Below are 20,215 nucleotides of genomic sequence, written 5' to 3'. Positions count from 1 at the left end.
GGCCTACTACCGCCTGTCTCAAGCTGGGCAGCCCCCAGTCAATAAGGTGTTGACCCACCATCGTCTGCCTGCTCCAGTGGGTGTCTGGAGCTCAGTGTGTTGCTCAGCATGACAAGCAGATGGAAATTCCACACCAGACAAAAGAAACAAGAAACCAATAAAGAAGACTCCAGCTCTTCGATTTGCAAGCTGGAATGTGCACACCATGTGTACAGGCATCTTCGACGACCTCAGTGAAGTGGACGATACCAGAAAGACAGCCATCATTGATAGAGAACTCACCAGACTAAATATCAGCATAGCTGCCCTCCAGGAAACCAGGCTCACCTCTAGTGGCTCCCTCAGAGAGGAAAACTACACCTTCTTCTGGAAGGGTCAAGAACCTGAGGAGCCCCGCCAGCACGGAGTGGGCTTCACTATCAAAAACAATCTCCTGGCCTCGGTTGAACCTCCCACAGGGGGCACTGAGCGTCTCTTGTCCATCCGCCTCACCACTGCTGCAGGTCCTGTCAACATCATCAGTATCTACGCCCCCACCCTCACATCTTCAGAAGACACAAAGGATCAGTTCTATGGGCAGCTGGATGAACAGATCAAAGGATGACCCAAACATGAACCACTATTCCTAATCGGAGATTTTAATTCCAGAGTAGGTGCGGACCACGAGTCATGGCCTACCTGCCTTGGATATCATGGCACTGGAAAGACCAATGAAAACGGTCAGAGACTGCTGGAGCTATGTACCTACCATGGCCTGTGCATCACAAACACCTTCTTCAAGTGTAAGCCACAACACAAAATGTCATGGAAACACCCCAGGTCTCATCGCTGGCATCAACTCAACTTGGTCATCACCAGGTGCTCTGCCCTTAACAGCATCCTCTCCACTAGAACCTACCACAGTGCAGACTGTGACTCTGACCATGCCCTCATGAGCAGCAGGGTGCAACTACAACCACACACAACACACCACTCAAAACCAAAAGGACACCTTCGCATAAACACTGCGCAGATGTCGGTCCCCTTCAAGGTGGAGGAGTATGTGTCCACCCTGGACAAGGCTCTCCAGGACCTGCCAGAGCATGATGCTGCAGCCAAGTGGAATGCTAGTAAGGGTGCCATCTACAGTACAGCTATGTCCATGTTTGGCAAGAAGAAACGACCCAGCCAGGACTGGTTCAACGCACACCTATCAAGAATGGAACCAAAAATCGAGGAGAAACAAAAAGCCTTCACAGCTTACAAAAAATGCCCTAATGAATGGACACTTGCTGCTCTCAGAAGTGCTCAAAGTAACACCAAACGCATTGCTAGACAGTGTGCGAATGAGTACTGGCAACAACTGTGTGAAGGGATCCAGCACAGTGCCGAGTCCAGAAACATCCAAGGTATGTACAGTGGCATCAAGAAGGCTCTATGCCCTACACTGAAAGGGGTCGCTCCCCTGAAATCTCTGATTGGAAAGAAGATCACAGACCATGGGCAACAGATGGCCAGATGGGTGGAGCACTACTCAGAGCTATACTCCCGAGAAACGTCAGTCACCAATGCAGCCCTCAGCAGCATAAAGAATCTGTCTACCTTGGAGGAGCTCAACAAAGTGCCAACCTTAGAGGAGCTCAGCAAAGCAAGTGACTCCCTCCCAAATGACAAAGCATCAGGTAGTGATAGCATCCAGCTCGAAGCTATCAAACGTGGGAAACCAACATTGCTTCAACCACTGCATGAGCTACTTTGCCTCTGCTGGGAGCAGTCCCCCAAGACATGCGCAATGTCACAATTGTGACCCTTTACAAAAACAAGGGAGACCACAGTGACTGTAATAATTACAGAGGGATCTCGTTCCTGAGCACTTGGTAAAGTGTGCGCCCACATCATACTCAACAGGCTGCAGTTGCTGGCGGACCGTGTGTACCCAGAATCCCATTGCGGCTTCACAGCAGGCAGGTCGACGACAGACATGATCTTCTCCCTATGACAACTCCAAGAGAAGATCAGAGAGCAAGGACAAACACTCTACATGATGTTCATCGACCTCACCAAGGTCTTTGACTTAGTCAGCATGAAGGGCCTTTCTGAACTTCTCAGTAAGATTGGTTGCCCCCAAAACTCCGCAGCATGATAATCTCTTTCCATGCAGATATGAAGGGAACAGCCCTGTATGATGGATCTTCCTCAACCTCCTTCCCAATTAACAGCGGTGTGAAGCAGGGCTGTGTGCTGGCACCAACCCTTTTCAGGCTCTTCTTCTCCCTGCTCCTGTCCTACACCTTCGACTGATGGCATATATCTACACACCAGGTCCAATGGGAGGCTGTTCAACCTGGCACAAATGTGCTCAAAGACCAAAGTGAGAGCTGTGCTCATCAGGGAGATGCTTTCTGCAGATGATGCAGCTCTTGTGACCCACACTGAGGAAGCCCTCCAGAGACTGGGAGATCATTTTGCTAATGCCTGCATGCAGTTTGGTCTCACCATCAGCCTGGAAAAGACAAATGTCAGCGTGCAGTCAACAACTTTACCTACCTGGGGTCAACCATCAGCAACACTCTCTCGCTTGATATGGAGCTGGACAGAAGGCTTGGAAAGGCAAACACCATCATGGCATGACTAATGAACAGGGTGTGGGAAAACAATGTGCTGACAGAGTACACCAAGGTCCAATTCTACCAGGCCTGTGTTCTCAGCACCCTTCTATATGGAAGTGAAACCTGGAGTACCTACATGAAGCAAGACCGCTGGCTCAACTCCTTCCATATATGGTGCCTAAAACGCATCCTGAAAATCAGCTGGCAAGACCGTGTTCCACACAGCAAGATCCTGCAGTGTGCAAGTACCCCCAGCATGTACTCCCTGCTGAGCAAATGCCGCCTTCGATGGCTGGGACACATCCGTCACATGGAGGATGGAAGGCTGCCAAAGGATATTCTATATAGACAGCTGGCCACTGGTATGAGAAGAGTCGGCCACCTGTCAGTCCGTTTCAAGGATGTATGCAACAGGGACATGAAGGCATGCAACATTTCACCAGATGGCTGGAAAGTGCTGGCCGAGGACCGATCCACCTGGAGACTGATGGTAAACAAGGGCATATCAGTCGCTGATGCAAGGAGAGGCCAGTTGGTGGCAGAGAAATGTGAGAGAAAGAACGCGGCAGCAACCACAGTAACTCAGACTTCCCATTATGTCTGCACCAAATGCAATAGGGACTGTCACTCACGTATAGGCCTGCACAGCCACAGCAGATGATGCTAACACCCCAGAGACAGACAACACCCCAAGGGCACTATTTGCATGGTCTCTCGAGAGTGAGTCGCCAATGATGATGATTTGTTCCTTTAGTTCTAACTGATATATTATGAATGAAAAAAGTCTTGCCATAATAGATTACTAAATTAACATAACACAGACTCTTGTCTAGCAGACTACTAAATTAACATATTCAGATGTCATCCTCCTGAATACAAAGCAACCCCGTCAGATGTCATCTTCCTGAACACAAAGCAACCTAGTCAGATGTCATCATCCTGAACACAAAGCAACCTAGTCAGATGTCATCTTCCTGAACACAAAGCAACCTAGTCAGATGTCATCCTCCTGAATACAAAGCAACCCAGTCAGATGTCATCTTCCTGAACACAAAGCAACCTAGTCAGATGTCATCTTCCTGGACACAAAGCAACCTAGTCAGATGTCATCCTCCTGAACACAAAGCAACCCCGTCAGATGTCATCTTCCTGAACAAAAAGTAACCTAGTCAGATGTCATCCTCCTGAACACAAAGCAACCTAGTCAGATGTCATCTTCCTGAACACAAAGCAACCCAGTCAGATGTCGTCCTCCTGAATACAATGCAACCCAGTCAGATGTCATCATCCTGAACACAAAGCAACCCAGTCAGATGTCATCCTCCTGAATACAAAGCAACCCAGTCAGATGTCATCATCCCGAATACAAAACAACCCAGTCAGATGTCATCCTCCTGAACACAAAGCAACCCAGTCAGATGTCATCCTCCTGAATACAAAGCAACCTAGTCAGATGTCATCCTCCTGAATACAAAGCAACCCAGTCAGATGTCATCCTCCTGAACACAAAGCAACCCAGTCAGATGTCATCCTCCTGAATACAAAGCAACCCAGTCAGATGTCATCCTCCTGAATACAAAGCAACCCAGTCAGATGTCATCCTCCTGAACACAAAGCAACCCAGTCAGATGTCATCCTCCTGAATACAAAGCAACCCAGTCAAATGTCATCCTCCTGAATACAAAAGCAACCCAGTCAGATGTCACCCTCCTGAATATGAACCAGTCCATTCAGATGTCAGTGCTGAATACCAAGCATCCCAGTCAGATATTATCCTACTGAATGCCATCCAAACCATTCAGATATCACCGCTTTGAATACCAACCAAACCATTCAGACATCACTGTTTTGAATAACACGTACAGTTCAAGTTGACACTACATACTGCTTAATCAATGGTCTGTTCAAATAAAACATGGCATAACACTTGCAGTTCATGTTGACATTACATACTGCTTTATCAATGGTTTGTTATAATAACATGTAGCATAACACTTGCAGTTCATGTTGACACTACACACTGCTTTATCAATGATCTGTTATGACAACACATGGTAATAACACTCTCAGTTCATGTTGACACTACACATTGCTTTATCAATGGTCTGTTATAGTATCAGCACTGCTGAGAGGCTAATTGTTCAGTGTGGATGAAAATGGTGTCACAAAACAGAGTAGGCCATACTCAAGATGAAAAATGCTTTGATGGTAGGTGACTTCAGCTTTTCTCAAGCACTGGCATATATTTATACTAATATAGCATTTTATTTGGCATTGGTACCTGACAGGCTATCAAATTGATGGTTCAGATTTTTTTAAACTGATTTTTAAAAGTTCACTTTCTAGCATTGTGTTTACATGAAATTGCAATTATGGACCATTCATTCAAGACCTTCACAACATGTATTTTTCTCTTTGATCATGTTATGCATCAAGAAGGTATCTGCAAACTGATTTATGAATATAATGGAAAGATTTTACACATTTTCATTCTGTAATATTGTTTATGAAAGCACAGAATGAATTTAAATTGTGGTGTGATACCTGCAATTGGTCATACTAGTGATATCACAAGTTGCTTCCCTTATACATTTACTGAGCATAGAATGAATTTAAATTGTGGTGTGATACCTGCAACTGGTCATACCAGTGATATCACAAGTTGCTTCTCTTATACATTTACTGAGCACTGCATGCAACTGCCTACAAATTACAGTTATTGTGAAATGCTTCTGCTGTAGATTCTGCAAACTGAATTGCATTGAGTAACATGATATATAAGATGTTTTAAAATCTCTAATTACAAGGTACAGTACATTGACATGGTCTTAAATTTAATGAACATGCCAACATACAGTCTTATTGAAAACTATGTAACACTTTGATTCTGCACTGGTCTGTGATTGGCATCTTCTAAGTAAACTGCGACTACTGTAAGAGAAACCTCAGATACACCACCTACACCAATATGAAACAATAATTTAGTGCTACACCAGTAATTGACAGTCTGTCACTTTGACCATTCCATTGTTTTTTCTTGGGATTTCAGATAAATATGCCTTATCCTGCTGAAATATGTTCTTCTGAAATTAATATGCTCCATGCCTTGACAAAATGGACAAATTATTGTCTTAATCGCTGGAAACATAGGGTAAAAACAGTACACACCATAAGACTCCATTCAATATAAGTGGCATATGTTACCCCTGAAATAGTTTGAATTTAGGAACATAAACAGATGTCTCATGGGTATGTATTTATGGTCCTGTTCACTGCTGAGTCTTTGTTCTATTCAGTGTCATTGCACAACTTTGCCAAGTGTTATGCTAGTGACAGACATGACAACACTTATGAATGCTGTGTTTATGATACTCAGTGTCATTACATGACTTTGCCAAGTGTACTGTCAGTGTGCAGACATGATAATATGAATACTGTGGTTATGATATTGTTGTTACATGACTTTGCCAAGTGTTTTGTTAGTGTCAAATATGACCTTATATGAATGCTAAGGTTATTATATTCAGTGTCAGTACATGACTTTGCCAAGTGTATCGTCAGTGTGCATATGACAATATGAATACTGTGGTTATGATAGTGTCATTACATGACTCTGCCAAGTGTTTTGTTAGTGTCAGATATGACATTATATTAAATGTGCTAAGGTTATGATATTTAGTGTCATTACATGACTTTGCCAAAGGTATTGTCAGTGTGCCAACATGACAGTATGAATGCTATGGTTATAATAAGCATAATACTTTGTGCTTGACATCAGTAATATTTCATAAATATTTGTAACTTCAATATGGCTTTAGAAGTGAAAAAGTCACACTGGGCCAAATCTAGTGCATTTCTCAGCATAGACGTATATAGTCTATGTTGGGGTTTGGACTGAGACAAGGGAATCCCAGTCAAGGGGTTACATATAATATAACCACACAACTGGGATTTCCTTGTCTCGGTCACAACCCCAATGTAGATTATTTTTCTCACCCAATATTTTCCTTTAAAGTCAAAAAAACTTTTCACTAGTGTAATATAGTTCATGTGCAAATGTTTACATGTGGCTCATTAATACAAAAATGTTGATGAGGGCTGTGGTGTGACTGTTGCATCCGAAGTACAGTTTATGCACATGAGCAAAGAAAAATAACAACATATAAAATGTCGCATAGTAATGAGGTATTATCACATTTAATTTATAGATGTTATATGAAATTGACAATAAATAATTAATATTTATTACAAGATACTGATTCGTTTTCATCAGTTCCAATTTTGAAATATTATATTGTAAATAATGAAACGATACTTGCTACTCAGCTCTACTGTAGTTATGCTTAGTACAATCTGTAACGAAGAGTAACATCTTACTTTAGATTATTCATGGGTAATTAGTGATCTGTGTCACTATCATATATAACTCCTTTTCTTTGGAGAAGGCGAAACTGTTTGTGACATACATGTGTTATCCTTAATACATTTGGTAAAATACCCCCATGTATAAAGGACCCTCCGAATATGGACCATGGCTGATAACCATGTGCTAAACTTTCAAGTTTATGGATTCTTTGAAAATTTATTTTTCTGTCTTAGAAAATATGTTAAGTGCTACAGTGAAATTCGCTTATGGAATAATGTGTTGATGGATAAATGATTTCTTCTGGTTGGTAAGTGTATTATTTGTCATTAAATGTTGTAGGCATATTTTTTATTCAACTGGGGCACAATGGAGATCCTTAACAAAATTAGAATAAAGCATGTTTGACATAACACATTTCTGGATGTGACTAAGTTTTCCATAGCTGTTAAGAGAGTTGGGAGGCTATGAAGTGTAGGTCTATAGTCTATGTGCATGGATCAATGTTTCTGACATAGTTCATTTCACACAGCATTGAGAATTTTATCCTATCTGTAGCACAGGAAACATTCAGGTCAGCATCATTAAATGTAGCTAAAAGTATATAATTTGTTTCACACGAAGTATTTAAAACTAGTTAGGTAGCTTTAGCTACATTTAATGACGCTGACCTGAAAATGTACTGAGTTATGCCTGCCTATGGGATAGAATTGACCATGCTGTATGAAACCAGCTAGCAAAATACCAAATAGCTTGACAGCATGTGCATTTGTATGTCTCTCTCAAAATGTTTTGTATAGTGTGTTCTCAAAGATGGATTGACCTTAAGTTACTATGTTTTTGCTATATATTTGTTGCAGGCACAGAAGTAGACAACAAGGGTTTTCTTTTTTAAAAAGTAGTTCTGAGTGCATTGACACCTTGACTGAAACAACTGGTCTGAGATGATTAGATTGAGAGAAGAAAAGTAAGGTTAGCAAAACAGCAAGACTTCTCTGTCACATGGGGGAGAAAAAAGTAGAGTTGTATCATGAAAGTTAATATAATGACTGATGGATCCATAACCCTGCCCTCTGTCAGATGTCAACTGATTGAAACTGACAATCTCTGACTGACCACTGCTATTGGTGGCTATGTGCCATTAAAAATAAAAGCCAGGCTTAAAGTTTGTTTCTTTGCATGTTGTCCAACACTTTCTATGTAGTCTTGATATTATAAGAACCTGTCTAGAAAGACCACTGCTATGAGAAACCACCTTTCTTAGGAGACCAAATTCTCAATGCATGGATTTATTCATTATATAGTGTCATGGCCTGTCATGACAGACCATTATTATTTGGCAGAGGGGGTGGTCTTTCAAGACAGGTTCTACTGTATGACATACATTTTTTTATTATTAGCAAGCTACATGCATTGGCAGGCTAATGAATTGGCAGGCTAATGAATTGGCAGACTAATGAGGATAAAAGCCATCTCAACTAATCCATCAGCTGGACTATACTGGTCTTTGTAACACTCTGACTAAAATCAGATCTCCACAGTCCTACATGAAGATCTGACAGCGACCCCTTAGGGGTCATGTTCTGGTGACCTATGTTATTACCATAATGGCTACTTTTATCAGCCAATCAGATGAAGTCTTTTACTTTCGCATTTGGAAGACTAAGCAGTAGGGCTGAAGAGCATCAATGTGTGCTAAATGATTCGATTCACTTTCAAATTTCTGAAAGCTGTATTTTTATTGGTTAATTTAAAGGTCACCAGATCATGACCCCTAAGTAGTTACTGTCAGATCTTCATGATGGACAGTGGAGATCTGATTTTAATCTGATTGGTCTTTGTAAGTACTACAAAATGACTCAACAAACCTAGGAAGGCAACTTTTAATGGATGTCTGACTATTTTCACTTGTGTCAGCATTAACATAAGATGATTGTTTTGTTGGCAACCTCTCTCTCTCTCTGGCTTAACTTATCCTTCCAATACATAATTCCAAATGGAAACTTTATCCTTATCTTTTGATTATTTTTCTTTATCATCAAACATAATCTATGTGTTGAATAAAATGTACTTGTCAACTTGTCACTTGAAAATATTGTTATTTTGGCAATAATGACAGATTATGCACTCAACAACCAAATAATAGGAAATATTGGAAACCACAGAAGGTTACTAAGAAGACATGCTACTTATTCAGGTAAATGTGTTTATGCCTTGTTACATACTGCAATAAAATTTGATAAATTATTACAGAAAGTCATTTTAAGCATTATATTACTTACTGTTTGAAAATAAATCATACTCATAAATCTTAACAGCAGCCATAGATAATATGTCAAAGATGCCATTTGAGATTTATGAGTTGGCAAAACTATATTGCACAGGTCTCACTGTCAAAGTCAGGTGTCCATTCAAAGTCACACGGCAAGATGGAACAAACGTGTACAACACTGTCATCAGTAATGTTTGCTTTAACATCAACAAATATATCTTGATACATAAACATGCTGATAAATTTATGTTCTAGCTGTAAACAATGATATCTCTAAGATTGCTATGTAAAAAAAGTATCAATGAATATACCTCATCTTATCTAAAAACAATATGAATATACCCTTTATTAATATGTGTGAACATTATCTTTGAAAATACCCTTTATTAATATGTGTGAACATTATCTATGAATATACCCTTTATTAATATGTGTGAGCATTATCTATGAATATACCCCTTATTAATATGTGTGAGCATTATCTATGAATAGACCCGGTATTAATATGTGTGAACATTATCTATGAATATACATGTACCCCTTATTAATATTTGAGAACATTATCTATGAATTTACACCATATTATAATGTGAACAAATTATGAAACATTTAAGTATATTTCAACAAAAGTGTATATGATAAATAACTGCAAATGAATAAAGATAAAACTATTAGTTGTTTATTTTCATTATCAGTAAAGAGACAAGGTTGTGCATTATGACAAAGACACTGCATCATATGCATTAATAGCCCTGTCATATGTATTAATAGCCCTGTTATATGCATTAATAGCACTGTCATATGCAATAATAGCACTGTCATATGCATTAATAGCACTGTCATATGTATCAATAACACTGTCATATGTATTAATAGCACTGTCATTTGTATTAATAGCACTTTCATATGCATTATTAGCCCTGTCATACGTATTAATAGCCCTGTCATATGCATTAATAGCACTGTCTTATACAGTAATAGACTTGTCATATGCATTAATTGACCCATCATATGCATTAATAGCACTGTCATATGCATTAATAGCACTGTCATATGCAATAATATCTCTGTCATATGCATTAATAGCACTGTCATATGTATTAATAGCCCTGTCATATGTATTAATAGCCCTGTTATATGCATTAATAGCACTGTCATATGCAATAATAGCACTGTCATATGCATTAATAGCAGTGTCATATGTATCAATAACACTGTCATATGTATTAATAGCACTGTCATTTGTATTAATAGCACTTTCATATGCATTGTTAGCTCTGTCATACGTATTAATAGCCCTGTCATATGCATTTTAATAGCACTGTCTTATACATTAATATACTTGTCACATGCATTAATAGTACTATCGTATGCATTAATAGCACTGTCATATGCAATAATAGCTCTGTCATATGCATTAATAGCACTGTCATATGCATTACAACTGCATGTAACAGCAGAGATATAACCAATGAATACTGATAGCTGCATGTCCACCATTGTACAGCTTCACCAAGTGCAGTTGGTAAAATGATATCAATAACTAAATTAATCCATGCAACTACAGTATCTCCATACTCAGTTTCAAACAGTTGTAAAGTAATCAATGCAAATATTTCAGTGCTCAGTTGCAAACAGTTACTAAGTAATCAATGCAAGTATTTCAGTACTCAATTGCAAACTGTTGCTAAGTAATCAATGCAAATATTTCAGTGCTCAATCGCAAACAGTTGCTAAGTAATCAATGCAAGTATGTCAGTGCTCAATATCAAACAGTTACTAAGTAATTACTGCAAGTATTTCAGTGCTCAATATCAAACAGTTAATAAGTAATCAATGCAAGTATGTCAGTGCTCAATCGCAAACAGTTGCTAAGTAATCAATGCAACTATTTCAGTGCTCAATATCAAACAGTTACTGAGTAATCAATGCAAGCACCTCTACTTGGTAATCAATGCAAGTATCTCAGTACTCAATTGAAAACAGTTAGTAATCAATGCAAGTATCTAATTGCTCAATTGCAAACAGACACTGAGTGCTCATATGGCAACAGTCACTTAGTAACTACTTTAATATAGTGGTTGATCTATCAGTCAAGTGTTTACATGACTAAATTGAATTTTGTAACACAATGGTGCATAATTTTCCAACAACAGAGGATTCCTTAAAATTTTGAGAGATTTCGCATAATCATGTGTCTTGGAGAAAACACTCCAGTAATACTCTACCACTCTCTCATTTTTCCATGTCTATATGACTGACAAACCCATGCATAATGTTGCAAGTGTGGATTCCATTATTTTCTAGCAAAGGCAAAATATAGGTTCCTAAGTTTGCTTAATCCTTTTTGCATGCAAGCACATCAAGATGCCTCCACCTCATTTCAGTGTAAACACATTTCAATGGATTACTTCATTACAATGCCTTACTACTACATTTCAATGCCTTACTTCATTTCAATGTAAGCACATTTCAATGCCTTACTTCATTTCAGTGCAAGCACATTTCAATGCCTTACTTCATTTCAATGCAAGCACATTTCAATGCCTTACTTCATTTCAATGTAAGCACATTTCAATGGCTTACTTCATTTCAATGCAAGCACATTTCAATGGCTTACTTCATTTCAATGTAAGCACATTTCAATGCCTTACTTCATTTCAATGCAAGCACATTTCAATGCCTTACTTCATTTCAATGCAAGCACATTTCATTGGCTTACTTCATTTCAGTGTAAGCACATTTCAATGGCTTACTTCATTTCAATGTAAGCACATTTCAATGGCTTACTTCATTTCAATGCAAGCACATTTCAATGGCTTACTTCATTTCAATGTAAGCACATTTCAATGGCTTACTTCATTTCAATGCAAGCACATTTCAATGCCTTACTTCATTTCAATGCAAGCACATTTCAGTGCCTTACTTCATTTCAATGTAAGCACATTTCAATGCCTTACTTCATTTCAATGTAAGCACATTTCAATGGCTTACTTCATATCAATGCAAGCACATTTCAATGCCTTACTTCATTTCAATGTAAGCACATTTCAATGCCTTATTTCATTTCAATGCAAGCACATTTCATTGGCTTACTTCATTTCAATGTAAGCACATTTCAATGCCTTACTTCATTTCAATGTAAGCACATTTCAGTGGCTTACTTCATATCAATGCAAGCACATTTCAATGCCTTACTTCATTTTAATGTAAGCACATTTCAATGCCTTACTTCATTTCAATGCAAGCACATTTCATTGGCTTACTTCATATCAATGTAAGCAAATTTCAATGCCTTACTTCATTTCACTGTAATCACATTTCAATGCCTTACTTCATTTAAATTTAAGCACACTTCACTGCATTTATTTCATTTCAATGTAAGCACGTTTCAATGGATTACGTCATTACACTGTAAGCACATTTCAATGCCTTATTTCATTTCATTATAAGCACATTTCAATGCCTTACTTCATTTCAATGTAAGCACATTTCAATGCCTTACTTCATTTCAATGTAAGTACATTTCAATGGCTTACTTCATTACAATGTAAGCACATTTCAATGCCTTATTTCATTTCAATGTAAGCACATTTCAATGCCTTACTTCATTTCAATGTAAGCACATTTCAATGCCTTACTTCATTTCAATGTAAGTACATTTCAATGCCTTATTTCATTTCAATGTAAGTACATTTCAATGCCTTACTTCATTTCAATGCAAGCACATTTCAATGCCTTACTTCATTTCAATGTAAGCACATTTCAATGCCTTATTTCATTTCAATGTAAGCACATTTCAGTGGCTAACTTCATTTCAATGTAAGCACATTTAAATGCCTTACTTCATTTCAATGTAAGCACATTTCAATGCCTTACTTCATTTCAATGTAAGTACATTTCAATGCCTTACTTCATTTCACTGTAAGCACATTTCACTGCATTTACTTCATTTCAATGTAAGCACATTTCAATGGCTTACTTCATTACAATGTAAGCACATTTCAATGCCTTACTTCATTTCAATGTAAGCACATTTCAATGCCTTACTTCATTTCAATGTAAGTACATTTCAATGCCTTATTTCATTTCAATGTAAGTACATTTCAATGCCTTACTTCATTTCAATGCAAGCACATTTCAATGCCTTACTTCATTTCAATGTAAGCACATTTCAATGCCTTATTTCATTTCAATGTAAGCACATTTCAGTGGCTAACTTCATTTCAATGTAAGCACATTTAAATGCCTTACTTCATTTCAATGTAAGCACATTTCAATGCCTTACTTCATTTCAATGTAAGTACATTTCAATGCCTTACTTCATTTCACTGTAAGCACATTTCACTGCATTTACTTCATTTCAATGTAAGCACATTTCAATGGCTTACTTCATTACAATGTAAGCACATTTCAATGCCTTACTTCATTTCAATGTAAGCACATTTCAATGCCTTAATACTTCATTTCAATGTAAGCACATTTCATTGGCTTACTTCATTTCAATGTAAGCACATTTCAATGCCTTACTTCATTTCAATGTAAGCATATTTCAATGCCTTAATACTTCATTTCAATGTAAGCACATTTCACTGCATTTACTTCATTTCAATTAAAGCATATTTCAATGCCTTACTTCATTTCAATGTAAGCACATTTCAATGGCTAACTTCATTTCAATGTAAGTACATTTCAATGCCTTACTTCATTTCAATGTAAGCATGTTTACTGTCTGGCATAGATTTAACCTGTACAACATACAGTTAACCTAACCTGTCCAGCATACAGTTAACCTGTCTGGCATAGGTATTTAACAAGTAAATTTTGGGTAGTATGCACCTACCTTGAGCAGCAGTGATTCCATCATCACAACACCCATATCTGGCCTTCTGAAAGTTTCAAAAAATATTGATTTTGATCACAGTTATTTGAATTTTATGATTGACAGGTACAGAATGTTATGATTGACAGGTACAGGAATGTTATGACTGACAGGTACAGGAATGTTCAAAACGAAAACATGCAAATCATTCCTTGTTTGCTGAAAAATATTTTACATACTCAAACCTGTATAAAGCAGCCACCTATGGAAAGTGAACAACTGACCATTTCAAGACAGGTACATGCTTAATAGAAATACATTTCTACGATAGTTTGATGAAAGGGACCTTGGAAAAGTGACTGTTTAAGACAGATGTTTGCTTGATAAAGGTGTCCTTTATGGTAGATGACCTATAAGGACTTTTTAATGTGACTCCTAAATATGATAGGGCAACCATGTGGGAATAGTTTCAACCAACATATAATCGGGCTGGCTATGAGTAAGTCAGATTTATACATGATTCAAAAGAACAATGCATGGCTTCATATGTAAGCAGACAGTATACAATTACATCACTAAAAACAACACCACTGACCTTCACAAGACCTTCAAAATTTTTTGATCACTGCATACTTGCCCATGGGCAAGTAAATTTCAGATTTTCACTTGCCCATTGGACTTTTTACTTACTCCTAAATATTCTAAATGGGACTTCTAGTTAAGAATTTAGTATTTTACTCCCAGGCTTGGAACTTTTTGCATTTTTTGAAGTTCAATAAGTTATTTTTTCAGCATTGCAGAACATAAACTTAGGGTGCAAGAGATAGTTTTAATGCACAAATTTAATGTTACATACATGTGCCTCACATAAAAATTCATTAGAAAATCAAATACATGAGTGAGGTCAAAAAGATCCATATTTTTGAATCGGTATAATAAAGCCAAATATAAGAATATTGTTCACTTGACCTGATAAAATTAGTGGGAATTCATAGAATAAAAAGTTGATTCACCCCACCCAAAAATTTATACATGCATTTTTCATGTCCAAAAGCCAACTTTGAGAACACGTGATGCTCACAGTTCAAACACAAGCCATTTCCCTGGGTGATAATTTTTAAAAACATTGTGTACATTATTAGCTTGATGCAATTCAAAATATATGTCATCCAGACAGTTTTTGAAATATTCTACTTAGCTTGAACCAACATGTCTACTGCTACAAGTGGCTAGCTCTACTTCCTAGCCAACTATTGGTATTTCACTGGCTACATACTGTGCAGTGACTCTGTGATGTAAACATGCCTCACATCAGTTTCAAGAACAACACAAGTCAGAATGACCAAATTTAGAAATATATCCATATCTGTAATTATTACACAATAATAGCTCAAAAAGTCACACCATAGCCTAAGTTATGAAATCTGACAGGGGCCAATTTAAAAAATGTTCCCTGCGACCTTATGATACTAGAATGGATCAAAATCATCAAGATGTTAATCATGCCATTTAGAATGTTTAAAAGGGCCTAGTGACCATGACTAATTCTGGGTGAATTTGATTCTATGGCTCTTTCTGAGTGACATTTTTTTACAGTCATCAAGTACTATCATTTTTTAAACATGGCATGCAACACAAAGAAATTGTCCTACAAACATCTAAGTTTATACTGATCAAATGCACTATAATAAAACATGAACTGTGCATATGGCAAAATCAATATGCTTCGTACCTTGGACTACATGCTGAAAACTAAACTAATCCACAAAAGTTTAATGCACACAAAATTTCATTATCCATTTTTAGTCAAATTGTTTCCACAAAATAAATATATATGCCACTTATCTATAGCTCTGCATGTGAGTGACAATGCATGTTTTTGCAGGACTTTAATGTATAATGTGAGTGACAAGGCATATCATTGCTAGATTATGATGTGTAATGTGAGTGACAAAGCATGTTTTTGCAAGACCGCTGAAAAGAGGCTGGCATGCAAGGCTATGGTAAGTAGTGACATAGGCTATTGTTCCAAGGATTCATGTGTTTTAACTGTGAGAGCCCAGACTTTCATCGAAATACCCACTTGTGCTGCTTCAACATCCAAAGTGGGTGCTTTAGTGGGCATAAACCTAACAGCTTGATGAAGAACTTGATGATATGAATGATGATGATATAAACCCATACTGCAGATTTTATTTTAAAAAATGGATGAGAAATATGGCTTCCAGTGGGATAACAAGCTCAGCCAATCCAATGGAAGATCACCTGGTTAATATTGTGGATTTCACTCATTATCAAACATATCCCAGATCTTGATGATATAAGCATATATTCCAATTTTGATCAAAATCAGATCATAAACATGGCCTCCAGGCTGGTAAGAAAGCCAGCCAATCAGATGCAAGAAAATTAATATCCATCATTATCAAAATTATCCCAGATTTTGATGATAAAACACATATTCCAACTTTTTTTTATTTGAAATAGGGCAGAGATATAGGCAGCTACTGACAAATGCAGACATGGTGGATAAAAATGATGTATGGTGGATAAAAATGGTGTATGGTGGATAAAAATGATGCATGGTGGATGCAGGCCTATACCATGAATCTCCCTTGGCCTTCAAGACAGGTGAATTAAAAATAAGAAATGGCACATCCTAAATTTTAAAATGTTTTCCAGAATAGTGTGAATAGTATAGAAGGATATGTTCAACATAATGAACACTTCCATACATGCAAAACAAAGTCTGGATTAATTTCTAAAATAACTTAAAAAACATAAAAAAATAAATATTTTATCAAGCATAGTTTACTTTAACTATTAAGAAAGAATATATATAATCTAAGTAATACATGTAAGAAGCTCAAAGTTTATGTATTGGATGGCACTAGGGATCAAACTTTTGTAGTGTCAAGTTACAACACAAGTAATACACATGAAAAACTTAAAGTGTATGTATTGTACAGCACATGAGATCAAACCTTTGTAGTGTCAAGTTACAACATAAGTTTACTCATGAGAAACTTAAAGTTTATGTATTGGATGGCACTACAGATCAAACCTTTCACTGGCCAAGTTACAACACAAATTTTGAAATGGTGTGCTACATAACATTGGCATGGGATGAAATGGTGTGCTACATAACATTGGCATGGGATGAAATGGTGTGCTACATAACATTGGCATGGGATGAAATGGTGTGCTACATAACATTGGCTTGGGTTGAAATGGTGTGCTACATAACATTTTCTTGGGTTGAAATGGTGTGCTATATAACATTGGCTTGGGTTGAAATGGTGTGCTACATAACATTTTCTTGGGTTGAAATGGTGTGCAACATAATATTTTCTTGGGTTGAAATGGTGTGCTACATAACATTTTCTTTGGTTGAAATGGTGTGCTACATAACATTGGCTTGGGTTGAAATGGTGTGCTACATATAAACATTGGTAGCTTAGCGTGATGAAGCAGTCCAGTATGATGAAAATCCAAATTAGAAGAACTGCAATGGCTTGCCATCACAAGTCTTCAAGCCTTCACGATTTCTCTTCACTAACCAAATTCCCTGTACTTTACACCCCACCTCCACAGGCAGTGACCCAGGGGGCATGATGCCAAATCTATCATATACATGATGTGTATTTCTCCTAAGACCATGTGTTTGAAGTTCAGTCAGAAAATATTTGCAATAATGACACTGTTCTCATAGGGGTAGCTTAGCTGCTCAGTTTTATGAATATCCACCCAGCAGTTTAGGCCAAACAGATATTACAATGTGCCAGACAAATATTTAGGCCAAACAGATATTACAATGTGCCAGACAAATTTTTTATAAAGCATGGAAATAATTAATTCTTTGACATACCTTGAAACTAGTTCAAGTTGCATTATATAGTTTTACAATGTATATTAAAATAATCAATCATTACCAAAGTGTCACCGGCTGACAGAAGAAGTGGTAAAATGCTTCCATTTCTATAGAAGTCTGCACGTAACCATATCTACATGCACACAAAGTAATTTGATAAAATCTGAGTGTCAATAAACCTAGCATCTCTGCTATTAAAACTCAATCTGTTTTAAATTTAACAAAGGTTCCATGCAAGGCTGTGTCTTGCCTTTTTAAGTGATGGGCTTCTATATAAACACTGTGCTGACCCCAATGCCACTGCCACCAACACTATATTTTTCTCTTAAGAATTGAAAGATGAAAATGGCAAAAATGGTGCTTGTTTTTGGCACTTTGAATAGTCCCCTGTCTGACACATGCAGGGGTAAGTGGTTGCCAATACAATGTCAGTTAAATAATCTGGATTCCATACATTTTTCCACCTTTAAGGCAATTAGTTTAACAAATACTGATGCTGCCAAAAGCAACCAAAAAATGTTTTGAGAACCTCTTGTAGATGTAACATTTTAAAACTTATGGTCATGATTTGTGAAGACAATGCAACTATGTACAGATCTACACCACTGATACTGGCATTTTTTTCTTGGTATTCTTCATAATCTATCAACCCAAACATGCATAAAAAGCAATTTATATTTTATGATTTTGCTGCTATTACTTGCACATTATGAAAAACAAGAGGCCCAAGTGAACCTGATATTGTTCATCTAGTATATATATATATATATATATATATATATATATATATTAGAAACTGACCATCACACAAAGGTTTATGTAGTAATGTACCAAAACAACCTAAGTCAACTATCTCACTAACTTTATATCATACTTATTTTGGTGCAGTCTGATAAAATATCTTTCCAAAGATGAGGGCAAAAATAATATGTATTTTTAAACAAATTTGTCCAATATCTTGATAATATTGAACCTTTAACCAAATTTTACTGAATCAGAGGTAAAAGTTTCTAGGTCATGTGTGGTAAACAGCTACGGTATGCCAACCTGATACAAGCTGGATTGGGATGGTTGGTGTTAACAGCACAGCACCCCATCAATTTTAGCTTTGTGACAAGACGATCAGAGTAATATGCCTTGCCCAAGTTCACACCACAATAGTTACCTGACCTGATAACAGAAGGATACAAACCTAAGACCATTAGACTGAAAATCTGGTACTCTAACACTAAGCCACCATTTCAAGTTATTTTGCAGACTTTTTTCTTTCTTCAGTCTTGGTGACCTTGACCATTGACTTACTGACCAACAAATTAATAACTGCCTTTCTTATCTCAAATGCAAGCAATCCAGAAAGTTTGGTAGTGGTTTCTGCCACAGGACATTAGTTAATTTGTAGAAATCATGTTCCTTCTTTGAGTCCCCTAGAATGTGACCTTTAAATCCCCAAATCCATAGGTATCTTCCTCGTCTGAAATGCAAGCAATCAGCAACATTCAGTCAATGCACAGAATGTAAGTAGTGTTCTGTAAAATGTTATTTTATTGAGTGGAAACAAAATTTGCTGAATATAACAGGATAGGATAAACAGGAAGGATGACACTACATGCCCCGTTGATAGATATGACTGGGACATAAATAAAAAATGTTTTTGATTTAGTACTCACAATGAAACAAACAGCAATTTGTCTGAAATATAATCTTAGTTACATTGGTAAATACCTGACAGTCTTTAGGACACCCCTCACTGTTGGGTCCAGTAGCTGGTGTAACACCATCCTGACAGCAACCATAGCGGGACTGCTCACACAAGAGGGTACTAATGGGTTCCCTGTCATCACCGAGAGCTATAACAAAAACAGACACACAATAATTTTCTACAGACTTTGAGCAAGATATTGTGGTTTAAAAGTGAGATATTATGACCACAAAAGATTTATTATAATTCTACTAACTTATTTCAAAAGTTAAGGATAAGGATAAAATATCTGTTGACGTTATCTAAGTTCATAATCGGTTAATGAAAGCAGCGTTAAGTTCAAATAATATTTTTTTTTAAAGTTCAATAGTTTCTTGATAAATTGATAACAAAAGCAATGTTTCAAATTATATAAATACCCTTTCTCTCAACATCTACAAGTACAGTATCAGTCTCATGTTAACCCCAGGGATCTCACCTTATAAAATCATATGGGGATGGGGGTTTCGTGGCCTGTCATAGAATAAGGCATTTGGGGTGGGGGAGATAAGAAATAAGCTTACAACAAGTTTTTACATATTCTTCGTCAAGCATGGGCTT

At 37.1% G+C, this 20,215-nt stretch overlaps 1 protein-coding gene across 2 annotated transcripts in view; it reads right to left on the bottom strand.

Annotated features, from left to right (window-relative positions):
- LOC149804337 (papilin-like) overlaps positions 1-20,215 on the bottom strand; it is a 469,456-nt gene that overhangs the window by 117,704 nt on the left and 331,537 nt on the right. For both annotated transcript variants that reach the window (XM_089939015.1, XM_089939025.1), the window contains exons 15-16: positions 19,639-19,763; positions 14,067-14,112 (exon numbers count right to left, since the gene is read on the bottom strand). In XM_089939015.1, the coding sequence (XP_089795141.1) occupies positions 14,067-14,112; positions 19,639-19,763 (171 nt within the window). The remainder of the gene's footprint in view (positions 1-14,066; positions 14,113-19,638; positions 19,764-20,215) is intronic.

The sequence above is a fragment of the Sinohyriopsis cumingii genome, chromosome 2 (assembly GCF_028554795.1).
Source record: "Sinohyriopsis cumingii isolate HCF-2022 chromosome 2, ASM2855479v2, whole genome shotgun sequence".
NCBI lineage: Eukaryota > Metazoa > Mollusca > Bivalvia > Unionida > Unionidae > Sinohyriopsis > Sinohyriopsis cumingii.
The sequence above is the reverse complement of the archived record's forward strand: the minus strand, read 5'-3'. Positions and strand labels throughout refer to the sequence as shown.